At 45.0% G+C, this 23547-nt stretch overlaps 1 protein-coding gene across 2 annotated transcripts in view; it reads left to right on the top strand.

The window, feature by feature from the left end:
• Window positions 1-23547, top strand: part of ASMT (acetylserotonin O-methyltransferase) — a 263533-nt gene that overhangs the window by 94597 nt on the left and 145389 nt on the right. For both annotated transcript variants that reach the window (XM_069636742.1, XM_069636744.1), the window contains exon 3: window positions 298-427. In XM_069636742.1, the coding sequence (XP_069492843.1) occupies window positions 298-427 (130 nt within the window). The remainder of the gene's footprint in view (window positions 1-297; window positions 428-23547) is intronic.

Raw genomic sequence — 23547 nt, forward strand, 5'->3', positions numbered from 1 at the left:
TAACTATCTAATCGATAGCATGGTCTGTGCAGATACATTATTTAATCGAAACTAGTTGGAACATGTTTTTCTTACCAATGTAACCACAGCAATTGATCCAACACCTAAAAACCTATCCTTTCCTGGAACTTAACAGTACTTGAGTCGATAGCAAATTTCTACACCTCCTAACAACCTTCAGTGCTGTAATTACTGCTGTCTCTCATTGGTATGGTTTTTTTTATATTCTTAATTGCCATAATGCAAGTCATGGGATCCAATTCAAACAACAGCCTTGTTCCCACTTTGTCACTGCAGCAGTTTACCGGAACACGGAGCTTTCGGCCATCTACCTCACAAAGTCCAGCCCCAGGTCAATGCTTCCCATGATGATGTACAGTTCTCGCACAATCTACAAGTATTGGGACTATTTGACAGATGCAGTGAGGTAAGTGAAGAATGCCAAGCGCATGTTAGCTGGCTGTCTTCCCCATGCAAAGCCAGTTGTGCTGGTTGAATATGTGGCACAAGTATGGGTTATCCTCTAGTGCAAGGAATGTGTTAAGGAAGACCAAAAAAGTGGTCATACAGCCATTACTTATCAGCCTTTGCCATGCTAGTTCCTATACTCATCACAGGCTTGACCTCCTTCCCTCTCACCTTTGTGTGTAGTCTGTGTCTTTGACTGATGTGGTATTGCTTGGGTATCTAACTCAGAGGGTGAGGGAAGGAAGAAGAACAGGGCTCCATGCAACAAATATTACCTGTACTCGATAGATTTACCATTGATCATCTTCGTTAGTGCATGCAACGGTAGGAACGTTCAGAGAGAATTTGATAAAGCATCTTTCAAGAACCATTGTATAGATATAGATGATTCATTGATTATTGTGCCCTGATGTGTATTTTTATCTGTATTTCAATAAGTTATAATTCAATGACCCGGGCAGTCATGTGCATCAACATTTTTTATTTGAATTCTTTGAAGCGATTATGATGTTAGCACAGTGTCGATAAGCTTTTTTGCTTCAACATCACTTCAAGACGTTGTCGTTTGGCATCTCTCCCTGTGCAAGGACTGGAGAAACAACTGCAAAGCAGTGTACAATGTGATTGTGAACCCTTCTTCTAAATCAGTGTTTGTTGAATGAGGATGATGACTGATGGAGATGGTGTACTCATTGTTATAATCATCTCATTGTTCATCTACACAGTGGATCATTTGCTGACTGTTTTAAAAATCTCTTAGGGTTCGTAAATTTCTTGCCTTCTTTTCCTTGCACACTGCTGCTTCATTAGTTCAATATTTTGCCTTTGTTTACGGTTAAGTAGATGATACCCAGATCCTTTAGAGGAAGATGGCATACTGCGGTAAGGCTTGAGAGCAAAAAGGAGGGTGTAGTAGAAGGCATAAGGGCCGGAAAAGGACATCTGTAATTCTCACATTGAAAAGGCAGCCCCCAATTTACGGGCCATGGCTGTGGTGAATGGAGAGTTGAAGGGCATCAAGCAGTTGTATTACAGAGGGAAGTATGCAACTTTGTCTTCTACCCACTGAACTTCACCTTCATCTACCCCACCAGGAACACAGTCTTCAGTGACCTTGCTCGGGAATTCTGCAAAATGTGAGGTCAGCGGTGCCTCAGTCGACTATCACTAGACCCACCAAAAGCAATCCGGTATCATATCACCATCAACAATCTGCCTGCGTGATGGAATTTTGATGAAGTTCTGTGACTGGTCCAGTCCTTCTTTTACATGTTGGTGCACAGCAAGGTTTGTCCTGCTAGCTTGGGACCCAGAAGTAGCACCATTAAATCCTGAGAGAGGGGGAGAGCAAGGAGTACATTTCAAAAAAGTCAGCTGAGTTCCATCTACATACAGCCTTTACAGGTATGTGCCATCTTAGCACTAAATACACTTGTTAGACCTCTAACCCCTTCAGACATGACCCATGGTTTGAAATACAAGAGTGCTACAAGGACACCTCTGAAGCCTCTGAGCCATTATACACTGATCCACGCCATGCAGGGAAAGTGTACAATTGAACTACATCCAACTTCCATTATGTGATGGACATAGGTAATTGGGGGCCTACATTAAAGCTACATCTTGATATTCATGAACCGGTTGGAGCTTGATTCCAGTGAAACATTGAAACAGAGGTGCTTACAGTTTGACCTATGACCTCATGATGTATGGCTTGGTATTGTAACCAAGTACTGATTGTTAGTCTCCCTGGTCTCTCCATTTAGTGCTGTTGGCATTTATGATGGTATGGCATGTCTTTTCATCTTAGACCCTGGTACAGATTCCTCTCTTGCCTGGCTGTACCTTATCACTTTTCAGTGATCACTGCCCTGTATGCATGCAATTAAACTATTGATGTAGTTTGCTGTCTTTGTCCAGTGGTTCTATTTATTCTGCGGAAACTGCTGATAAATCCTCTGGCATGCTTTATACCACCGGATTGTCTCAATGCGCTGTCCATCTTAGTGTTGGCTGGCAGAAGATCCTGTTCATAAACTTGCACTTACTGGTAAACAAAAAAGATGGAATGCAAATCTCTAAAGGAAGAGAATTCCTACTACCAGCATTGTGGTAAAAAAAAACATTATCTTGAGCCTATCCTAAAAGAGAGTGTGATAAATTGACTTCTGCCCTGCAGGAGTACAAGGATGTGTAGAGGCTAAAACACCCACTCAGCCCTCACATTTCAACAAACCAAGAGCCAACACAATCACACAGGTAAAACAGGCACAGTCAAGAGATATACATTGTTCGCCTTTTGTGGTAATCTGGGCCGAGGGAACACTATACTCTTCAGAGGGGTGAGAATGTGGTTCAGTAGTGACCCATCTATTTCATCAAAAGGAGGGACATATACATACTTAATGAGACAACATGTTGCCCTCAGGAATCTGAAAACGACCCACAGCCACTCAACAAATGTGAGCTGTGTGTCCCCTAATTAATAACGTATACCAAAAAATTCACTAAAATGTCATATTTTAATTCATTTGCTTAATCGCACAAGTATCAAAAACATTATTATTGTTTTTTTTAAAATACATTTATACCACATAAAAATATACAATGTTAAAAGTAGTTGTTCCACCACACAGAGACAAGTTTTACAAATACTTGAAACACTACACAGTAGCAACTCAATGTTTCTTGCTTCCTACTGCATACAAAAATTAGCCAAACTTATATAAGTTTCTGTTCTTGATGTTACTATTAACTGGACATTCTTCAGGGGCAGAAATGTGTCTTGTGTATTGTGCTTCCTGTAGACTTCTCTATTCTTTCCTCTATGGTCCCGGTTCCTATAGCTGAGGGTACATATAAACACAAACACATTACTACATGGGCATGATTGGTTATCTTACTAAACCTAGCCAAACCTAATTACCATTAGGATGCAACAAGTATACAATTTATAATATACTAGTGCTTCAAACTTGTAGCAATAAATGTTTTCAAGTTTATTTAACAATTACAATTTTTGTTCTTCAAATTCACAGTGGTGAGGAGAAATAACCAGACACTAACCACATTCTCTAGTGTTATTTTTAAATTCACCGTGCCTTGAAGTGCACCGTATTACCATGAGCATCTCTCAAAAAATACACCGGGGGATGACAACAAAAGTATATAAATTAGGTCCTCACCTCAGTGCCATACACAGCTACTCTCTCTCTAGGGAAAGATTATTGAGTCTATCTTGCAACCAGACAAACGCAACACAATGCGTACACCATGCAGGTTATTTATTAGGTCTGTTGGAAACAAAAGGAACTCTATGAGTTTATGGAGTTTAAAATACAGGTGGGTAATCAAAACTGCCTACACCCCGACTGAATTCCACACCCTTACCTTCATGTAAATAATTGTTTAAATACAGACCAAACAAATGTTTTGCATATTATATTCGGATAGCATTACTGTTCTTGTATACTTTTAGTTTAACATTGCTGATTCAAGAAATCCCCCGCTCCCGAGGTCAACAAAGGACAAGGTCTACATGACCCTAACATATAGCCTGAGGGCAGGTTGGACATTAACTCCCCTACAGAGGTTGGAGAGGTTAAGACAAGAACAAGGACACACGAGATGGCCATTTTAGATTACAGGGTGACTTTGTATAAAACCCCAAAATGACGGTTTTTAACCTAAAATGGAGGCTTGATTCAAGATGGCGGCTTACATCAATTTCTAAGGTCAAGACCTTGCCGTAGAGAGTTATTCGCGTACAATTTTAAGCAACTTGGCGTAGGTCAATATACACACAAATCGTTTGTAATAAGAGGCATAATTTAATATCCGGTTTGACAATTTAATATTGTGCCACTCAATATTTTCATTTAGCCCTGTTACATGGCTATTAGTTAGAAAAATGAGTTTCTGTTCTAAATTAATTAATTTCCTATTGATTTCTTCCTGGGTTTTCCCCTTAACTTTTTTCAAAATACACCATTCAAAGTCCATAAACGAATGGCCCTTCTCTTCATAGTGTTTAACCAGAGGGGCTTTCTCAGTATGGTTTTTTAGGCAGCTTCTATGTTCGATCATGCGTGTCTTGCATTTCCTGTTGGTCTTCCCTATGTACAATAATGCATATGGACATCTAATCATGTAAATTACGTTATTAGTTTGACAATTAGTATGTTCTTTCATTTGCCAATCTGATCTCAAACCTAGATCTACAGAGGTCATCTTACGTGTTAAAGGGCACATCACACAGCAGTGACCCAAACAGAGAATTATAACAGTTCAAATTAAAGGAATGTCCAATCAAAGTTCTATAAAAATATGTGCACTTTAGTTAAACACGCCATGTTGCAATAATAGCTATTAAAACATTACACAAAACCCACCCTTAAGGAATGAAAACAGAATAAGAAAAGATAGTAGATGTAGCACTCTGGCTAATGAACCAGGTGTGAGATGCAAGCAAAAGCAACAATGCTCTTGAAAAAGGATATGTACTTAACAGCAAAAAGGGTTCAAACTGACCTAACCATTCTCTCGGTCCAAAGAATGGAACAAGAGGGCAGTTAGCAGTCAATAGTAAATTATTTGCGATTCTTGATGGTTCAGTAGTGCCGAACCAGACTTCTTAGTGACGTGCGAAGAAAAGAAGAGAGCAAAAGGCTGAAATGGAGGGTCCTGCTGGTTCAAATTTTCTGAACAGTTCTTGATGTCTTTGCTTTCAGAGTGCTGTGAGTCTCAATCCAAGGACTCGGGGACAAGGTAGGTCCCTGTTCTCGGGCTCCCAAACACAGGGGAGGCTGGCACACAACTGCAGGGGTCCTCCAACAGAGTGAGGTCCTGGGTACCACTGTGGCTGGCCGAGAGACAGGTCCTGTTCCAGCAGCAGATCACCCCCAATCGCCCCTGGGGATGGTTAGGGGACAGGGCTGGTCTCTGCCTTGGAACACCTGTCTCCACCTCACAATTGGGGGACTTTATAGAGGACTGCTCTCTCAGCAGGGTCCAGTGAAACCTTCTCAAGTGATGATCAAGATGCTTTAAGAAGATTCTCAGGATGATTCAAAGAAGTGGTGGGAGACCCCTTCTTTTTCAGGCAAAAATATGGCATGCAACCTATGAAAGGGGAATCAGATTAGCAGATTTCTCTTGAAGAGATGGAATTACCCGCATCATGTTGTTATTTAATAAATGAAAAACAGGGCTTTCACAGCCTTGCCAGATGGCAATTCATCACAGAGGGAATGTCAGTATGGAGGTGCCTCGAGCCGCTAAGAGTGAAAACTGGGATAAGGTATAAAACAGATAGGGTGAGAATATTTTTTGGAGAGGATTTTCTTGGCTTGGGCAGGTGCTCATATGAAACACACCACAGCATTTTGCGCAAATGTGACTTTTGAATTAGGCTTGTTCAGAGGCCCACGTAAAGCACATCATGAAGATCTACAAAAAGAAATCAACTTCACATGAGAAAACTTGTGCCGTATGGTCTTCGGAAATCAGAGTACTCAACGATCCTTAACATGCACAATTGAAACCAAGACAATTCCTGGATGCTCTTCTGATCACAGTCCCCAGTGTCATCTATCTTCAGTGAAAGCTAGTTAAATCTAGTTGGCACTGTTTTTACTGCTGGAGAAATTCTTACCATTTGGCCTCAAAGTGAGCAAGGAGACATTCCTCTGAAAGTAGGCCTGTAATTTGCAGCAGACGAAAACTAGTTTGGGCTTCTTAGTAACAATTGAAACCAACTTGCCCACATCCAAACCCCTAAAGGAATCAGGTTTGGTAAAAATGCTTCACTTACTTCAGTAACTTTTCGGGAAAGAAAGTAAAAAAATTCAAAGCCTAAATATGTGGGAGTCAGTCAATTTATTTGGTAGTAAAAATGCTTCCATGCTTAAAATGTTCGGAGTAAATGACTTCAAGGATAAATCACTTGAAGCCCAGGGTTAGACAGGTAGAATTGGACTGCCTTCTGCTTTTCAAGTTGGAGAATAAAATGGTGGTCCTATCTGGCTATAAAGCGTGGAGAGAGGGACTTTGGGAAACATTCAAGGAAAAAGAAATAACATCCGCATGTTTAAGAATACTACAGAGGCTCCACGTCCGGAAGTCGTATTTTAAACATAATGCAATCTATGGAATTCATTGACTTCCTGGCTCCTATTTTTTAAATTGCTTAGGCATTTTTGGGATTAACAGGTTTAAAAGTGCTTAATTAAAGTACTGGTTAGTAGCTATTGTAATACAAGTTTGTGTGGTTTTTGACATATGATTGTATAGTGGTCATAAGTGCACTCAGTAAAGCAAGAAGGAGTTATGGCCATAACAGGTAATCACTCAGGTTGCCTGTATGAAAATGCATCTTCTTCAGAAAGGAACCCAGCTTGAATTTTTGTAATTAGTATGGGAACGCATTAGTGGCTGCAGCACCTACATTTATGGATTTGGCGGCATAGCCATCAACATATTCCCAAAATCATTGCTACAGAGAAGAGAGATCCAATAGTTGATTGTTTGACTCATTTTCTCCCAATCAGAAGTACTGTAGCATGTCCCGTGTCGGTGTCACTTTCAAAGCTGGTGAACAGTGATCTTTCTTTTCAGCACAGTTCAGCTTGCCTCTATGCATGGGAATTCTGTGTGGTTGCCCAGAGCCCTACTGTCAGGATCGCCCACGGGCATCAGTGCCTGTCTCGACTATAAAACACAATTTTATCGTATTGATATCTTATGTCTATGTTATCCATCTTTATGTGCTGGGGTTTCTTGAACTGGTGAAACCAGAGGCTTTTGGGAGTTGGAGCAGAGCTGACTTAGCTGGGGGTGGCTGTATGGATACCTTGTCTTAAATAAATTGACAAGTGAATTCCTACCTGAACGTGTGAAGTCACTATATTTCACTGGCAACGAATGAACCCTGCAACAGAGCCCCCCACTGATTTCGGTGTCAGCAGCCCAGCTGCTCCCCTGCGCCCAGAGATCATATCCAGCCCGAGAGCACCCATGCCCGAGAAGACGCCGCTGTGCCGTTCTGTCTGCTCTGCCAGCGCTGCGTGGTAGAACTCACAGATGACCTGGGCCTCCTGGATTGTTTTTTGTTACTGCTGCACTGAAGGACACTGAGGGCTGCGTCCTGCCACATGACAGGAAGCTCAACACCTACCCATCCACTGAGGTAGGGGGTGTTGCATGCACAATCTTAGACTCTTAGAGAGGAGTGTTATATGTGATGGTGGAAGGGCAGAAATCCTGTGGGCAGGATGATGAGGACCACATAGATGTAATTTTGGTTAATGGTGAAATGTGCTAATGAAGAAGATTGTGAAAGTCCATTTGTAGAGGTTGAAGTAAATGGGAAGCATGTTAGAATGATGGCTGATTCTGGTGCAAAGGTTTCATTGATGTCACAGGAGGTGTAGCAGACGGTGGTGGGTGGAGAGTTGAGAAAACTGTTGCCTCCTGACATTAAACTTGGTGGATTTATGTTGTTGGATATTTTGTTGTAAGTTTGAATATTAAAGGCAGAGAAGTGTGCAGCAAGATATATGTCACAAAGTGTCAAGTTGGGAAGCCCGAGAGGGCCGCGTACCTGATGTCTTGGAGGTCGATCTCGCAGAGGTCGCCAGTCTGGAGCTCGTGAAAAGATGAACAAGTGGCACGAAGAACCAGCCTCTCCACCACCCACGATTAGAAATGGGTGGAGGTTGGACCGACTCCCAATGTCACGAAGGCACTCTTCTGATAACTGTGACAGCGGGACTGTGCTAACACAGACTGGTGAGGCCAAAGTTTAGGTGAAGATTGCTGGCAAGATGAAGTCCGATGACAATACTCCGGAGGCTCAAGAACTGCAGTAGTAGTCAAAATGTCCGACGCGGCAAGACAGGTCAATACCGCAGAAAGAAAAGATCTTGGCAGATGCTGGTGGTCCGACAGGAGCAGGCAGACAGGAATGAGGGAGACCAGATATAACTAGCAGTCTGGCCCTAAAAGGAGCCGAGTAGGCGGACCCAGAGTAGACCTGGAAGAGTTGCTTGGCAGGGCCCAGGTAAGTGATTGGCAGGTTCTGGACGGGATTATGGCAGGACTGGGCAGTCAGGCCCAAGACAGGACCCAGGTAAGAGTAGCAAGCAGGCCCAGGGCAGGCCCTAGGTAAGTAGTTGGCTGGCCCAGGACAGGGCCCAGGTAGGGGTAAACAGGCAGGCTCAGGGCAGGACCCTGGTAGGGGTAAACAGGCAGGGTCAGGGCAGGACCCTGGTAGGGTAAGCAGACAGACCCAGGGCAGGACCCAAGTAAGGGTAAACAGACAGGCCCAGGGCAGGACCCAGATAAGGGTAAACAGGCAGGCTCAGGGCAAGTCTCAGGAAGGTAGAGGGCTGGCCCAGGACTGGACCCAGGTAAGTACAGGAGCACAGGAACAAACAAAGCGAAGCGAAGCAAACCGCGTTGAGACGCGGCTTGCATCGATTCATGGCCTCTTTTATGGGTCGCCGGCGCCCGAGAGGCTTGGAACGCAAGCCGCTTCGTCTCCGGGCACCGGCGAACCCACAATGAGGCCTGGAAGGCAAGCCCTTCCAAGGAGGCGAGCCCAGTCCACGGCGCATGAGTGGAACCGCGACAGAGGTCTCCCGCGCATGTGCCGTAGGCCGCCGGGCCCAACACCCAACGCTCCTCCCCTGGCGAGTCCCCAGACGCGAACACGCGGGTAGACTCGCCAGGAGGAAAAGGGAGCGGCAGACTCCGGTCTCCCACGTGACATGACACTATGCCCCCTCCCAGGAAGACCCGGGGCCCCAGGTTTCCAAGGAAACCGTCTATAGAATTCACGTACCAGACGGGGGGCATGCACGTGCCGGTGCGGTTCCCAGGTACGATCACAGGCCGGGTACCCTTTCCAATCAACTAAATAGTGGAGTACCCCCCTGCGATAACGGGCATCACAAATCTCGTGAACCTCGAACTCTGGAACGCCTTGCACCAGGACAGAGGCCGGACGAGGACAGGTGCGGCCGTAGGTATCGACCACGTAGGGTTTCAACAAGGACACATGGAAAACGGGGTGTATATGCCAAGAAGGGGGTAATCGGAGACGGAAGGCTACAGAGGACAGCCGCTTGGTAATAACGAAGGGCCCAAAAAATCAGGGAGCCAGTTTGACGGGCAGGTTGTGAAGCGGCAGGTTCTTTGAGGATAGCCACACCCTGTCACCCTCCTGAAAATCTGGTTCTACACTCCTCTTCCTGTCTGCCTGTATCTTCATCCGATCTTTGGTTTCTCTCAGGATCTTGCGTGCTAGTTCCTGTTGTTTCTGAATGTGAGTGACATAGCCATCAGCAGATGGGACTGTACTGGAAGGAACCGGATGAAAAGGCATCAATCGAGGATGTAGACCAGTAGAGCAGAAGAACGGACTGACTCCAATGGAAGCGTGAATTGTATTGTTGTAAGACACTTCAGCAAGATCTAAACCAGCTCTCCAGTTGGACTGAGTAGCATTAGCAAAACAGCGGAGGTACTCTTCCAAAGTTTGATTGGTCCTTTCGGTGAGCCCATTGGTCTGTGGGTGATAGCCCAAGCTTAGAGCCCTATGAATTCCCAGATGACCACACACCTTGCTCCAGAATAAAGAGAGGAACTGGGTCCCTCGATCTGAAATGATCTTCTCAGGTAGACCATGTAACCGGTAGATTTCATGCAGGAACGCTGAAGCCATCTGGGTTGCTGTAGGGATCTTCTGAAATGGGATGAAATGGGCTAGCTTAGTGAAACTGTCCACAACCACCATTATGCAAGTAAACCCTTCTGAAGGAGGTAGATCCACAATGAAGTCGGTGGCGATGGTATGCCATGGGTAAGGTGCTATTTCAGTAGGTACCAGCAATCCCAACTGACGTTTTCTAGGTATTTTGCACTGGGCACAAATTGGACATGCTTTGATATACTTCTGGACTTCGGTAGCCCAACCAGGCCACCAAAACTGTCGGGATATCAACTCCCGTGTGGCTCTTATCCCACGATGACCTCCTATAGGCGAATCGTGGAATCCATGCAAAATGCCCTTCCGAATAGCTCCCTTAGGAATATACAGCTTTTTTCGAAAAAACAAAAGCCCATCTTGTTCAGACACAAATCGACGACTGAGAAGAGTCGCTCTTTCGGGATCAGTTCGAGTGGCGTCCACGATGGATTCAAGGTGAGGAGACAAAGTCAGCAAGAAATGTTGAGGGGAAATCAGTGGCTGAGCTGGGCAGGACGCCTCTTCCACATTCCCTAGGGATCTAGAAAGTGCATCTGCTTTCAAATTGGAGGTTCCCGGGATGTAAGTAACATGAAATTCAAATGGAGAAAAGAAGAAGGCCCACCTGGCCTGACGAGGAGTTCGACATTGCAAGGAGCGAAGGTATTGCAGATTGCGATGATCTGTCCGTACTTCCACGGAAAAGCGAGCTCCGAGAAGGAAATGTCTCCATTCCTCAAATGCGGTCTTAATAGCCAACAGTTCCTTTTCGATCACTGCATAATTTCTTTCGCTGGGATTCAGTTTGCGAGAAAAATAGGCCACTTGATGTTCAACCAACGTAGTCGGGTCTTTCTGTAGGAGGACAGCACCGACTGCGAAGCTGGAAGCGTCGGCCTCCACAATGTAGGGTAGCTCCTCCTGTGGATGGCGCAGAATCGGGGCTGCCATAAAGGTTGACTTCAAGATGTCGAAAGCCCGAGAAGCCTCGGAATCCCACGAGAAAGCGATTTTGCAGCTGGTTAGCCTGGTGAGGGGCGCAGAGATCTGAGAAAATTGAGGGATGAAGCGCCTGTAGAAATTAGCGAATCCCAGAAAGCGTTGAAGGGACTTGATACCATAAGGAGGGTCCATTCTTGTATGGCTTGCACTTTCTTGGGATCCATCCCAATTCCTTCCTGATTAATCACAAACCCCAAAAACTCGATGCTGGATTGGTGAAAGCTGCATTTCTCCACCTTGGCGAATAGATTATTAATGGACAACCGACGGAGGACCTCACGAACATGTTCTACGTGTTCGTCAAAGGATTTGGAAAAAACCAGGATGTCATCCAAATACACCCAGACCGATAAGCCAAGTAGATCGCCGAAGATGTTGTCCATAAATAGTTGAAAAACAGCAGGGGCATTGCATAGGCCAAAAGGCATGACTCGATACTCAAAATGCCCGAATGGTGTCTTGAAGGCAGTCTTCCACTCGTCCCCGCTCTTGATACGTACCAGGTGGTAAGCTCCGCGTAAGTCCAGTTTGGAAAAGACCCGAGCAGTATGCAAGGATTCAAGGATACTGCGGATCAGAGGTAATGGATAACGATCTTTTGCTGTCATATCGTTCAGTTGCCGATAATCAATACAGGGTCTCAAAGTGCCTTCCTTCTTCTTTACAAAAAACATGGGGAATCCTGTGGGCGATTTAGACGGCATTATGTATCCTTTTTTTAGACTCTCCGACAAGTACTCCAGAAGCACCTGCTTTTCGTCTCGTGTTAGGGCATACAATTTCCCATGGGGGATGACACAGTCCGGCAGCAATTCGATGGAACAGTCAAAGGAACGATGTGGAGGAAGAGGTATATCGCCAGGCTCAGAGAATACCTGTTCGTAGTCGATGTATACCTGTGGAATCAGAGACGTGGAACATAGACTGACCCCTCTGCCGTATGTTTCCAGGGAGGTTGAAACGGCCAGGGTAGGAGCTGGTAGTTTGCATTTCTGAGCGCAAGCAGTGGATGAAAAGGTTAAAGTCTGAGTTCTCCAGTCTATCACCGGGTTATGATATTGCAGCCAAGGTAACCCCAAGACCACTTTGTAGGATGGGGACTTTATTACGTCCAAGGCGAGTTCTTCACTATGATCCGCAATCTGGAGGACTAGACCTACTGTGAACTGACAAACGGGCCCGGAAGACAAGGGAGTTCCATCAATGAGCTCCACGGTTAAAGGAATGTGTCTGGAAATTAATGGTATCTTGTGTCTGGAGGCAAATGTCTCGTCGATGTAGTTGCCGGAAGCCCCACTGTCCAACAGGCCTAATACTTCCAAATTCTTGTCAGGCAACTTAATCTGGATCTTCAAGGTCTGTAACACTGCTGGTTGCATAGGAAGACGAATCGAACAAACAACTGAAGGGTCTGAAGATGGATTGAGACCTGTCGTTGCCCTTCCAGTACACGACAGGTCTCCTAGTTTCCCGACTTCTTCTTCTGCGGGCGCAATGGGCACGTACCGAGATAATGCCCGGCTGCTCCACAGTAAAGACATAAACGTAAAGACCTCCTCCGTTTCTTCTCTTCCTCAGGCAATGGACCTCTTATGGCTCCCAGTTGCATTGGCTCCGATCCAGATTCAGTAGGACCGAACGAACCTGCGGGTAAACTGGACGTCCTGGGACTGTTTCTTTCAAGCCGACGTCTCTCAGCCTTTCGTTCGGCTAATCTCTGGTCAATACGGAGCACCTGATCAATCAACTGTTGGAGGCTCTCTGGTTCGGGGATATGGAGTAACTCGTCCTTGTACTCCTCTCTGAGGCCTCAGCGGAACAGAGTCTTCTGTGTAATTTCTGGCCATTGGGAGTCGGTAGCCAAAAGTCGGAAGCGGCTGATGTAAGCTATAATGTCAGCGCTTCCCTGCTTGTAATCCATCAGTTGATTCTGTGCAGCGGAGGCCAAATTAGGCGTCTGGAACACCTCAAGGAATGCCTTTTCAAAAGCAGCAAAATCGTTCAAAATGGGACTGTTTGTAACTACAAACGGAGTTGCCCAGGCTAACGCATTTCCGGTTAGATTTCCCAGGATATACCCGATCTTGGCCCTATCATTGTTGAAGTAAGTAGATCTGAAAAGGAAATGTATCCGACAGTGATTACAAAATACAGCCACCCGTCTCGGGTCTCCATCAAACTTGATAGGTGTAGTGTGAGACAAAGATCCCTCCACCTGAGAGGTACTAGGCGCTCCTTGGGTTATCATCTGGCGTAACGTCTGATTCTCCTGGCGCAGGGCGGTCATCTCGGCTCTGAGAGCTAGTAACTCATTCCGCATGTCTTGCGTATCATCCATCTCCAGGTCAGAAGGCAGGCGTCTCAATCTGTCAAGTTGGGAAGCCCGAGAGGGCCGTGTACCTGATGTCTTGGAGGTCGATCTCGCAGAGGTCGCCAGTCTGGAGCTCGTGAAAAGATGAACAAGTGGCACGAAGAACCAGCCTCTCCACCACCCACGATTAGAAATGGGTGGAGGATGGACCGACTCCCAATGTCACGAAGGCACTCTTCTGATAACTGTGACAGCGGGACTGTGCTAACACAGACTGGTGAGGCCAAAGTTTAGGTGAAGATTGCTGGCAAGATGAAGTCCGATGACAATACTCCGGAGGCTCAAGAACTGCAGTAGTAGTCAAAATGTCCGACGCGGCAAGACAGGTCAATACCGCAGAAAGAAAAGATCTTGGCAGATGCTGGTGGTCCGGCAGGAGCAGGCAGACAGGAATGAGGGAGACCAGATATAACTAGCAGTCTGGCCCTAAAAGGAGCCGAGTAGGCGGACCCAGAGTAGACCTGGAAGAGTTGCTTGGCAGGGCCCAGGTAAGTGATTGGCAGGTTCTGGACGGGATTATGGCAGGAGTGGGCAGGCAGGCCCAAGACAGGACCCAGGTAAGAGTAGCAAGCAGGCCCAGGGCAGGCCCTAGGTAAGTAGTTGGCTGGCCCAGGACAGGGCCCAGGTAGGGGTAAACAGGCCGGCTCAGGGCAGGACCCTGGTAGGGGTAAACAGGCAGGCTCAGGGCAGGACCCTGGTAGGGTAAGCAGACAGACCCAGGGCAGGACCCAAGTAAGGGTAAACAGACAGGCCCAGGGCAGGACCCAGATAAGGGTAAACAGGCAGGCTCAGGGCAAGTCTCAGGAAGGTAGAGGGCTGGCCCAGGACTGGACCCAGGTAAGTACAGGAGCACAGGAACAAACAAAGCGAAGCGAAGCAAACCGCGGTGAGACGCGGCTTGCATCGATTCGTGGCCTCTTTTATGGGTCGCCGGCGCCTGAGAGGCTTGGAACGCAAGCCGCTTCGTCTCTGGGCACCGGCGAACCCACAACGAGGCCTGGAAGGCAAGCCCTTCCAAGGAGGCGAGCCCAGTCCACGGCGCATGCGCGGAACCGGGACAGAGGTCTCCCGCGCATGCGCCGTAGGCCGCCGGGCCCAACACCCAACGCTCCTCCCCTGGCGAGTCCCCAGACACGAACGCGCGGGTAGACTCGCCAGGAGGAAAAGGGAGCAGCAGACTCCGGTCTCCCACGTGACATGACACAAAGAGTGGCGAGACCCGATTGGTGTGGAGGGAACAAAAAGGATTGGGTATAAGACTTGATCCCACCACCGTCGAACAAGTGTTATGTTTGGGAGAACATGAAAGTGTTGTAGAATCATATCCCAGTGTGTTCTCAAGGGACATTGGACATGTGAAGGGTATGCAGCACAAAATAGTGCTTAGAGAAGGAAGTATGCCAGTTGCAGTAAAATTACTATCTGTTCCCCTCGTTATAAGCGAAAGGGGTAAGAAAGCAACTGGAGAAACTCAGAGTATCAGGGGTGATAGAAAAGGCAGGAAGTTTTGAATGGGTGTTTCCCCTGGTAGTGGTGAAGAAGCCGAGTGGTGAGTTGAAACTTTGCATAGATTTGCAGGAACTCAATAAGTGTGTCATTGTGGCGAGACATCCCCTGCCCAATATTACAGAGATGCTAACCATGATGGGGAAGGCAAAATATTTTTAGAAACTAGACATGGCATGGGCCTGCAACCAAATAGAGCTAGATGAACAATCAAAAAACTTGACAGCTTTTATCACGCATGAGGGTGTGTTTCAGTTTCACCGGATGACATTTGGACTGGTTTTGGCATCATCGGTTTTTCAAAAGATGATAGATTTGCTGTTGAAGGGATTGCCGTATGTGCATTGTTTCCAAGATGGCATTTTAGTGTGTGGAGATACTCTAGAGGAGCATGAGATAATGTTGAGGAAAGTGTTAAACATTTTAAAAGAGTGAGGGATTACTTTGAGATCAGAGAGGTGCATTTTTAGGAAGGAGGCAGTAGAATATTTGGGCCACGAAATCTCTAGTGAGGGGCTGTGGCCCAAGAGTGAAATGTTTGATGCAATAAAGAAAGTGCCTGCACCGACCGACAAGGGCGCATTGAGATCATTTTTGGGAATGATCAAGTTTTATCAAAAACGTGTGTGCAACTTTCCTGATAAGGTGAGTAGGATTCCGAATCTTTTAAAAAAGGAAGTAGAGTTTGTGTGGGATAATGAATGTGAGAAAGAGTTTGTGCATATTTAGAGCAAGATTGACTTGGCAAAGCCTCTTGCTCAGTTCAGTGCTAGAAAAAGGTGTGTGGTTACAGTGTATGCCAGTGACTGTGGAATCGGTGCTGTGTTGGCACAGGTTGGTGAGGATGGCCTGTAACATGTAGTCACTCATGCTTTAAGGATGTTGAGAGGGGCATAGAGGAACTATTCCGTACTTGAAAAGGAAGCCCTTGCATGTCACTTGGCGGTTGAGAAGTTTCAGAATTTTGTGTGGGGTGCTGAATTTACCATAAAGACAGATCATAACCCTCTTAAGGTCATTTTTGAAGAAAAGGGTTTGGGCAAAGTACAGAGGAGAGTTGCTGGATGGATGACGAGAATGCAGGGGCACACATTTGAAATGGTGGTGATTCCTAGTAAGGAAAATGGTCATTTGTTGAGGATGGGTGGTGTGACTGAAATGGAGGATTTGAAGGAGTTGGATACCGTTTTCATGATACAAGAAGCAGTGGTGTCACGGGATGAATAGTGTGGAGCTGTGAGAGAGGAGTGTATTTTGGGAAGAGTAATGGTTGTTGTGACACATGGATGGCTGGAAAAGGGATTGTTCAGTGATTAAGAAAGGACCTTTTGGGAAATGTGTTCAGAATTTTGTGCCAAAGACAATGTTTTATATCAGTGTGACCGTGTTGTTGTCCAGAGGAGTTTGCAGAAGAGGATTGTGGAGATAGCACATGAAGGTCACATTAGTAATATCAAAACCAAAGCTGTTCTAAGATTTGAGTATTGGTGGCCTGGGTTTGATTGCGAGATAGAAAAGATTCTGGGAATTTGTGTAGAATGTGAGAAATAATGTAAAGGTGTGGTGGCTCATTAGCAGCCAATGGTGAAAGTGGATATTACTGTGAAGGTGTGAAGTGATGTGGCTTTGGACATTTTGGGCCCGGTTGAACTGGGTGGTGGAAGAGGAAAGTGTGTTCATTCTAGTCCTGGTGGATCTATTGTCACAGTGGACAGAGTTAGAAATAGTGTGTGAGGTCACAGGTAGTGTTCTGATTGATTTCCTACAATGCATATTTGATTGTGGATTTGCATATGGTCTTTCCCCTTCTGTAATGGCTTAGCAGGCAAAGAACAATTGTCTGGATGGTTGCCCAGAGCAATGCCAGAGGTTAAAATCCATTCTAAACCTTCCAGCCATCACCTCTTTGTTTTTGTTTTGTCGGCCTTAGTGGGACGGGTACACCCAGACGTGGGTCATGTGCGTGCTGGGCCTAGAGACCAAAGCTCCTTCTCACTGATGAGGCACAACAAGGCGGAAACATGTTTGGAGATGCTTGTGGTCTTGTGCAGAAGGGATGTGACCTAGCAGTTGGGGCTGGACTGCCCCTTTTGGGGTGGGACCAAGTCTGATTAGATACAGTCTTTCCCCTTCTGTAATGGCTTGGCAGGCAAAGAACAATGGTCTGGAGGGTTGCCCAGAGCAACGCCAGTGGTTAAGATTCACTTTAAACCAGCCATCACCTCTTTGTTTTTGCTTTGTCACCCCTAGTGGGGCGGGTATGCCCAGATGTGGGTCCCGTGCCTGCTGGGCCTAGAGACCCAAGCTACTCTTCACTGATGAGGCCCACCAAGGCGAAACATGTTTGGGGATGCTTGTGGTATCGTGTATGGTCTGGAGGGTTGCCAAGAGTAATGCCAGAGGTTAAGATTCATACTAAACCTTCCAGCCATCACCTCTTTGTTTTTGCCATGTTCCAAATGCAGACACTTACCCACAAGATCACATAAAAGTGTCATCAAAGCACATGTCTCGTATTGGGATTTTGTTTTCCAGGGAATATTTCAGTGTAGATTGTTGGCTGTAAAAGGTAGCCACCTTTTGACAGTCAAAGTAACCCTGATCTGTAGCTTCTGAAATGAAATCATATGCTAGTTTGCACAATATGGCCAGATATATACACAATAAAATGAAAACAATGGTGCAACGTCTGAATAAAAATAGCAGTTAGCTTCCGTTAGCAAGACACAATCATCATATTTTTGCAATGCCTTGCACAGTCAGATGGTGTTTTCAAACCAAAATTTCAAAAGGACCATTTCCAAATAATATTTCTACCAATTACACCTGGGAAGAGATTCAAGTGCCTAATTGGCACACTGGTCTCAAATCCCTGCTTCACCACTTAAGCAACGTGTGTGCTCCCTGGGCAAATCCCTTTATGCCACTATGCTTTATCTGCCAAAATTAGAAGTCTCTGCAAGTTGTTCAGCTCACACTGTCTGCTACCTCACAAAAGCCTCACTCCTGATATTGCGACATAGGTAAATAATAACAGTGAGAAATCATATGCTGGACGATGCAGTGTATTTTTCTCCTGGCTTACTTATGACAAAGTGTTTTTAATTTAATTTCCCTTTGAGCATTAAAGAGTAATTATGTGATATAATGTTTTTAATAGCATTGATATCACCATTTATGCAAGTAAGGAATGTGCAGTAATTTTATTTTAGTCTGGCGGCAAGCCGCCGGTATCACCGGCAGGCTTACCTCCAGACTCCAAATGAGGCGAAATGCTGTACAGTCTAATATTTATTTTTACATTTAATTTTATTTTGTAAAAACACATGTTTTCATGCTCAAATCAGGGCCATATATATATATATATATATATATATATATATATATATATATTACATGGCCACGGAAGTGGCCATGTAGTTATGGTTAAGTTGCTGTTTCCATAGGAAGAGCACTTTTTGGGTGGCTTATAACTTCGCTCTCCCTGGACGGATCCTCACCAAACTTTGCAAAATAAGTATTTGGGACACTCTGAAGTTTTTTGCAAAGTTTGGTGAGGATTCGTCCAGGGGGGGCAAAGTTATAGGGGGGGTCCCAAAACTTTTTTTTTTCCCATAGACTGAATGGGAAAAAAATTTTGCTCGCGCCTACAGCCCAAACCGCTGGACGGATTTCCACCAAATTTGGACCAGGAGCAGCGGCTTGGTCCCGAAAGCGTGCTTTTGCAAATTTGGTGAAAATCCGTCCAGTAGTTTTTTTTTAAATGACCAAAAAGTAGGTAAAAAAAATGAGTGATATCTGTGTTCGGTTCGCGGACACACTTCCCTGTTTGCTCCGCGGACAGTGTCCTGATTGGCCAATCGTCTTGCGTGATGTTCACGGACATGCAACGTGTTCGCTGATTGGACGGCGTGGAGCGTGAAGCGCGTCAGATTTTTCGGTAGCGCCCGCCATCTTGGATTCGCGGATGTCCGCGGACAGCGCGGTGAAACTTTGTTCAAAATGTGTATTTAGTAGAGTGTGTTGGTGTGTAGGAGTGTTTGGGGAGGGTGGGAGTGTATGAGATAGGATGAACGTTGTGTTTTTTATGTGTTAGACGTTCTTTTTGTGTTCGATTTGTTTGCGGACATGACAGGTGTTCTGAAATGTTCTAAATAAACTGACTGGGGGCTGTTCTAAGGACTCAATATGTGTCCGTTTTGTTCGCAAGCAAAGTGAAACTGTTCTAAGAACACTTGCGGTGTCCGGGGAGTGTTCGTAGGGGGTGTCCTGAGGACGCTGTCCGTATTGTTCTCTGTCAAGTTGAATGTGTTCTAAGAACACCCGCGGTGTCCTGAAATGTTTGCAAATAAAAAAAATGGGGGTGTTCTGAAGACGTTTTTGAGAACACTCCCGGTGTCCTGAAATGTTCGTAGGGGGTGTCCTGAGGACGCTGTCCGTATTGTTCTCTGTCAAGTTGAATGTGTTCTAAGAACACCCGCGGTGTCCTGAAATGTTCGCAAATAAACAAAATGGGGGTGTTCTGAAGACGCTTCTAAGAACACTCGCGGTGTCCGGGGAGTGTTCGTAGGGGGTGTCCTGAGGACGCTGTCCGTATTGTTCTCTGCCAAGTTGAATGTCTCCTAAGAACACTCGCGGTGTCCTGAAATGTTCGCAAATAAACAAAATGGGGGTGTTCTGAAGACGCTTCTAAGAACACTCGCGGTGTCCGGGGAGTGTTCGTAGGGGGTGTCCTGAGGACGCTGTCCGTATTGTTCTCTGTCAAGTTGAATGTGTCTTAAGAACACTTGCAGTGTCCTGAAATGTTCGCAAATAAACAAGATGGTGGTGTTCTGAAGACGCTTGTAAGAACACTCCCGGTGTCCTGGAATGTTCGTAGGGGGTGTCCTGAGGACGCTGTCCGTATTGTTCTCTGTCAAGTTGAATGTGTTCTAAGAACACCCGCGGTGTCCTGAAATGTTCGCAAATAAACAAAATGGGGGTGTTCTGAAGACGCTTCTAAGAACACTTGCGGTGTCCGGGGAGTGTTCGTAGGGGGTGTCCTGAGGACGCTGTCCGTATTGTTCTCTGTCAAGTTGAATGTGTCCTAAGAACACTCTCGGTGTCCTGAAATGTTCGCAAATAAACAAGATGGTGGTGTTCTGAAGACGCTTCTAAGAACACTCCCGGTGTCCTGGAATGTTCGTAGGGGGTGTCGTGAGGACGCTGTCCGTATTGTTCTCTGTCAAGTTGAATGTGTCCTAAGAACACTCGCGGTGTCCTGAAATGTTCGCAAATAAACAAGATGGTGGTGTTCTGAAGACGCTTCTAAGAACACTCGCGGTGTCCGGGGAGTGTTCGTAGGGGGTGTCCTGAGGACGCTGTCCGTATTGTTCTCTGTCAAGTTGAATGTGTTCTAAGAACACCCGCGGTGTCCTGAAATGTTCGCAAATAAACAAAATGGGGGTGTTCTGAAGACGTTTTTGAGAACACTCCCGGTGTCCTGAAATGTTCGTAGGGGGTGTCCTGAGGACGCTGTCCATATTGTTCTCTGTCAAGTTGAATGTGTTCTAAGAACACCCGCGGTGTCCTGAAATGTTCGCAAATAAACAAAATGGGGGTGTTCTGAAGACGCTTCTAAGAACACTTGCGGTGTCCGGGGAGTGTTCGTAGGGGGTGTCCTGAGGTCGCTGTCTGTATTGTTCTCTGTCAAGTTGAATGTGTCCTAAGAACACTCGCGGTGTCCTGAAATGTTCGCAAATAAACAAGATGGTGGTGTTCTGAAGACGCTTCTAAGAACACTCCCGGTGTCCTGGAATGTTCGTAGGGGGTGTCCTGAGGACGCTGTCCGTATTGTTCTCTGTCAAGTTGAATGTGTCCTAAGAACACTCGCGGTGTCCTGAAATGTTCGCAAATAAACAAGATGGTGGTGTTCTGAAGACGCTTCTAAGAACACTTGCGGTGTCCGGGGAGTGTTCGTAGGGGGTGTCCTGAGGACGCTGTCCGTATTGTTCTCTGTCAAGTTGAATGTGTTCTAAGAACACCCGCGGTGTCCTGAAATGTTCGCAAATAAACAAAATGGGGGTGTTCTGAAGACGTTTTTGAGAACACTCCCGGTGTCCTGGAATGTTCGTAGGGGGTGTCCTTAGGACGCTGTCCGTATTGTTCGTTGTTAAGTTGAAAGTGTTCTAAGAACTATCGCGTTGTTCTGAAATGTTCGTAGGGGGTGTCCTGAAAACGGTGTCCGTATTGTTCGCTGGCAAGTTCAAAGTGTTCTAAGAACACTCACATTGTTCGCGGACATTAAAAGTTTCCCATAGATCATAGTTGAAATGTTTGACTCTATGGATGTGATATGCTGCGGTGGTTGTTGCCAGGGCATAGAGTCTTGGGTGCATGGCCTTTTGGCCAAGTTCGCGGACATCAAGTTCATAAGAAGAGATCTAGTCAGTTCCATATGACATGTATATAAAGTCAAAGTCATTATTGTTAAGTTGTGCTACTAAAAAACTATGAAATTCAGTGAAAAAACTTTGTTAAAGGGACGTTATGGTTAAGTTGCGCTACTAAAAACCTATGAAATTCAGTGAAAAAAACTTTGTTAAAGGGACGTTATGGTTCCAAGCAAAACCGAAAAAGCCTTGAAATTCGCCAGTTATGGTAAGCTAAGCAACCATAACTCGCGCCACCACCGTGCACTGCTAAGACTAACACCCAGGACATCAAAGATGACATCATAAATGTCATTGATGACATCACTGATGACATCACATGTGTATGTACTTCTCATGAAATATGTGTAGAAGGGATTCTTATTATGTTGCGAAAAAGTGTCAAGAATCATTGCAAGAAATATACCCTAATAAGTGCATTGAACGATGCATTGATAAATAGCATCCTATTATGGGGTTCTATCTAGTATACTAAGCTACTCATACAGAAACATAACATTGTGTGCAGCGTACAAGATGAAGGTATGATATTCGTAATGTTAATATGTTGAATAATGAAATGATAATTGTTTTCTTAATAGATTTTTGTGTACTGTGAAATATGTAATAAGTAGCTAATAAAACCCATGTATTACATAATTGCATTACTATAGACAAAACACAAAGACACAAGAACACATACCAATATGGGTATATACAGGAAAAGTGAAGTTAGCAAAAAAGCACAAGTAGTAGCAGAAACAATTCATAACTTAACTGATTAGTTTCATGCAAATAAATGATTGCTCTGTTTCAAAGCTGCTATTTACCCTATGTATATGTATCACTTGATGTGATTGGACCCTAAGGAAAGTAGTGTGAGTACAATGTACACAAATATGACCATATACAGGGAAAGTACAGCCATAAAAAAACAACAGAACTATCAGAAAGTGCATATAAGTCTAGTGATTATCTTTATGCACAAAAAGGATTGCTGTCTTTCAAGCTTGTGTTTTCCCATATGTATATGTTTCATATGATGTGACTGTACTCTAAGGGAATTACTGTAAGAACCTACTAGAAGGATATGTCTACAAATAAAATAAAATTCTTAGTTTCTGACTGTTACTGAAGAAAACCATGTGGCCTAGATATGTCAGCAAAAGAAAAAATAGTGAGCCAGACATGTGATGTCATCAGTGATGTCATCAATGACATTTGTGATGTCATCTTTGATGTCCTGGGTGTTAGTCTTAGCAGTGCACGGTGGTGGCGCGAGTTATGGTTGCTTAGCTTACCATAACTGGCGAATTTCAAGGGTTTTTCGGTTTTGCTTGGAACCATAACGTCCCTTTAACAAAGTTTTTTCACTGAATTTCATAGGTTTTTAGTAGCGCAACTTAACCATAACGTCCCTTTAACAAAGTTTTTTTCACTGAATATATATATATATAAACCCAACGCTCAAGCTAAGTCTGTGTCTCAAAATTGTTCTCAGTTCCTGTACAGAAGAACTATTTTTCTGCCTAGCTTTCAAATCCAAAACAGTCAAGACTCAGTGCCTCTCTTTTACAGTTAGAGCAGAGATATGCCATCCTACTGAGGACAAAAGATGGGACATTGGTTAACATATGAATCCCCTGTGTAAAATGGGTGCAGATATTTACCTCAAGTTTCCTGAATGTTATGTGCTGCAAAAACACGAGAATCCCTGAGTCTGTCCAAAGAGCAGAAAAAGTCATAATTAAAAAGATGTGAAAAGGATACAAAAACGAAACAATGAAGACTGATTCCAGAAGGAATGGCTGGCTCTGGAGAACTTTTTGTAAAAGGAGTGCAGGACTAAAGAACAAATAAAAAATAAGGCACAGAGTAACACAGCATGGCACTAAGGTCAAGGGAACGTTTTTCCAAAGAGTATGGACTTTTCTCTAACAATGAACACTAACAAAAGAGGAAGAAGTTGATAGAAAGATAATAAAGAAAACAAAATCACAAACAAATGCCACTCATAATGTCAAAAAAGTTAACAAAAAGTA

This window comes from Ambystoma mexicanum, chromosome 7p (genome assembly GCF_040938575.1).
Source record: "Ambystoma mexicanum isolate Mex_15411 chromosome 7p, UKY_AmexF1_1, whole genome shotgun sequence".
NCBI classification, from domain to species: domain Eukaryota; kingdom Metazoa; phylum Chordata; class Amphibia; order Caudata; family Ambystomatidae; genus Ambystoma; species Ambystoma mexicanum.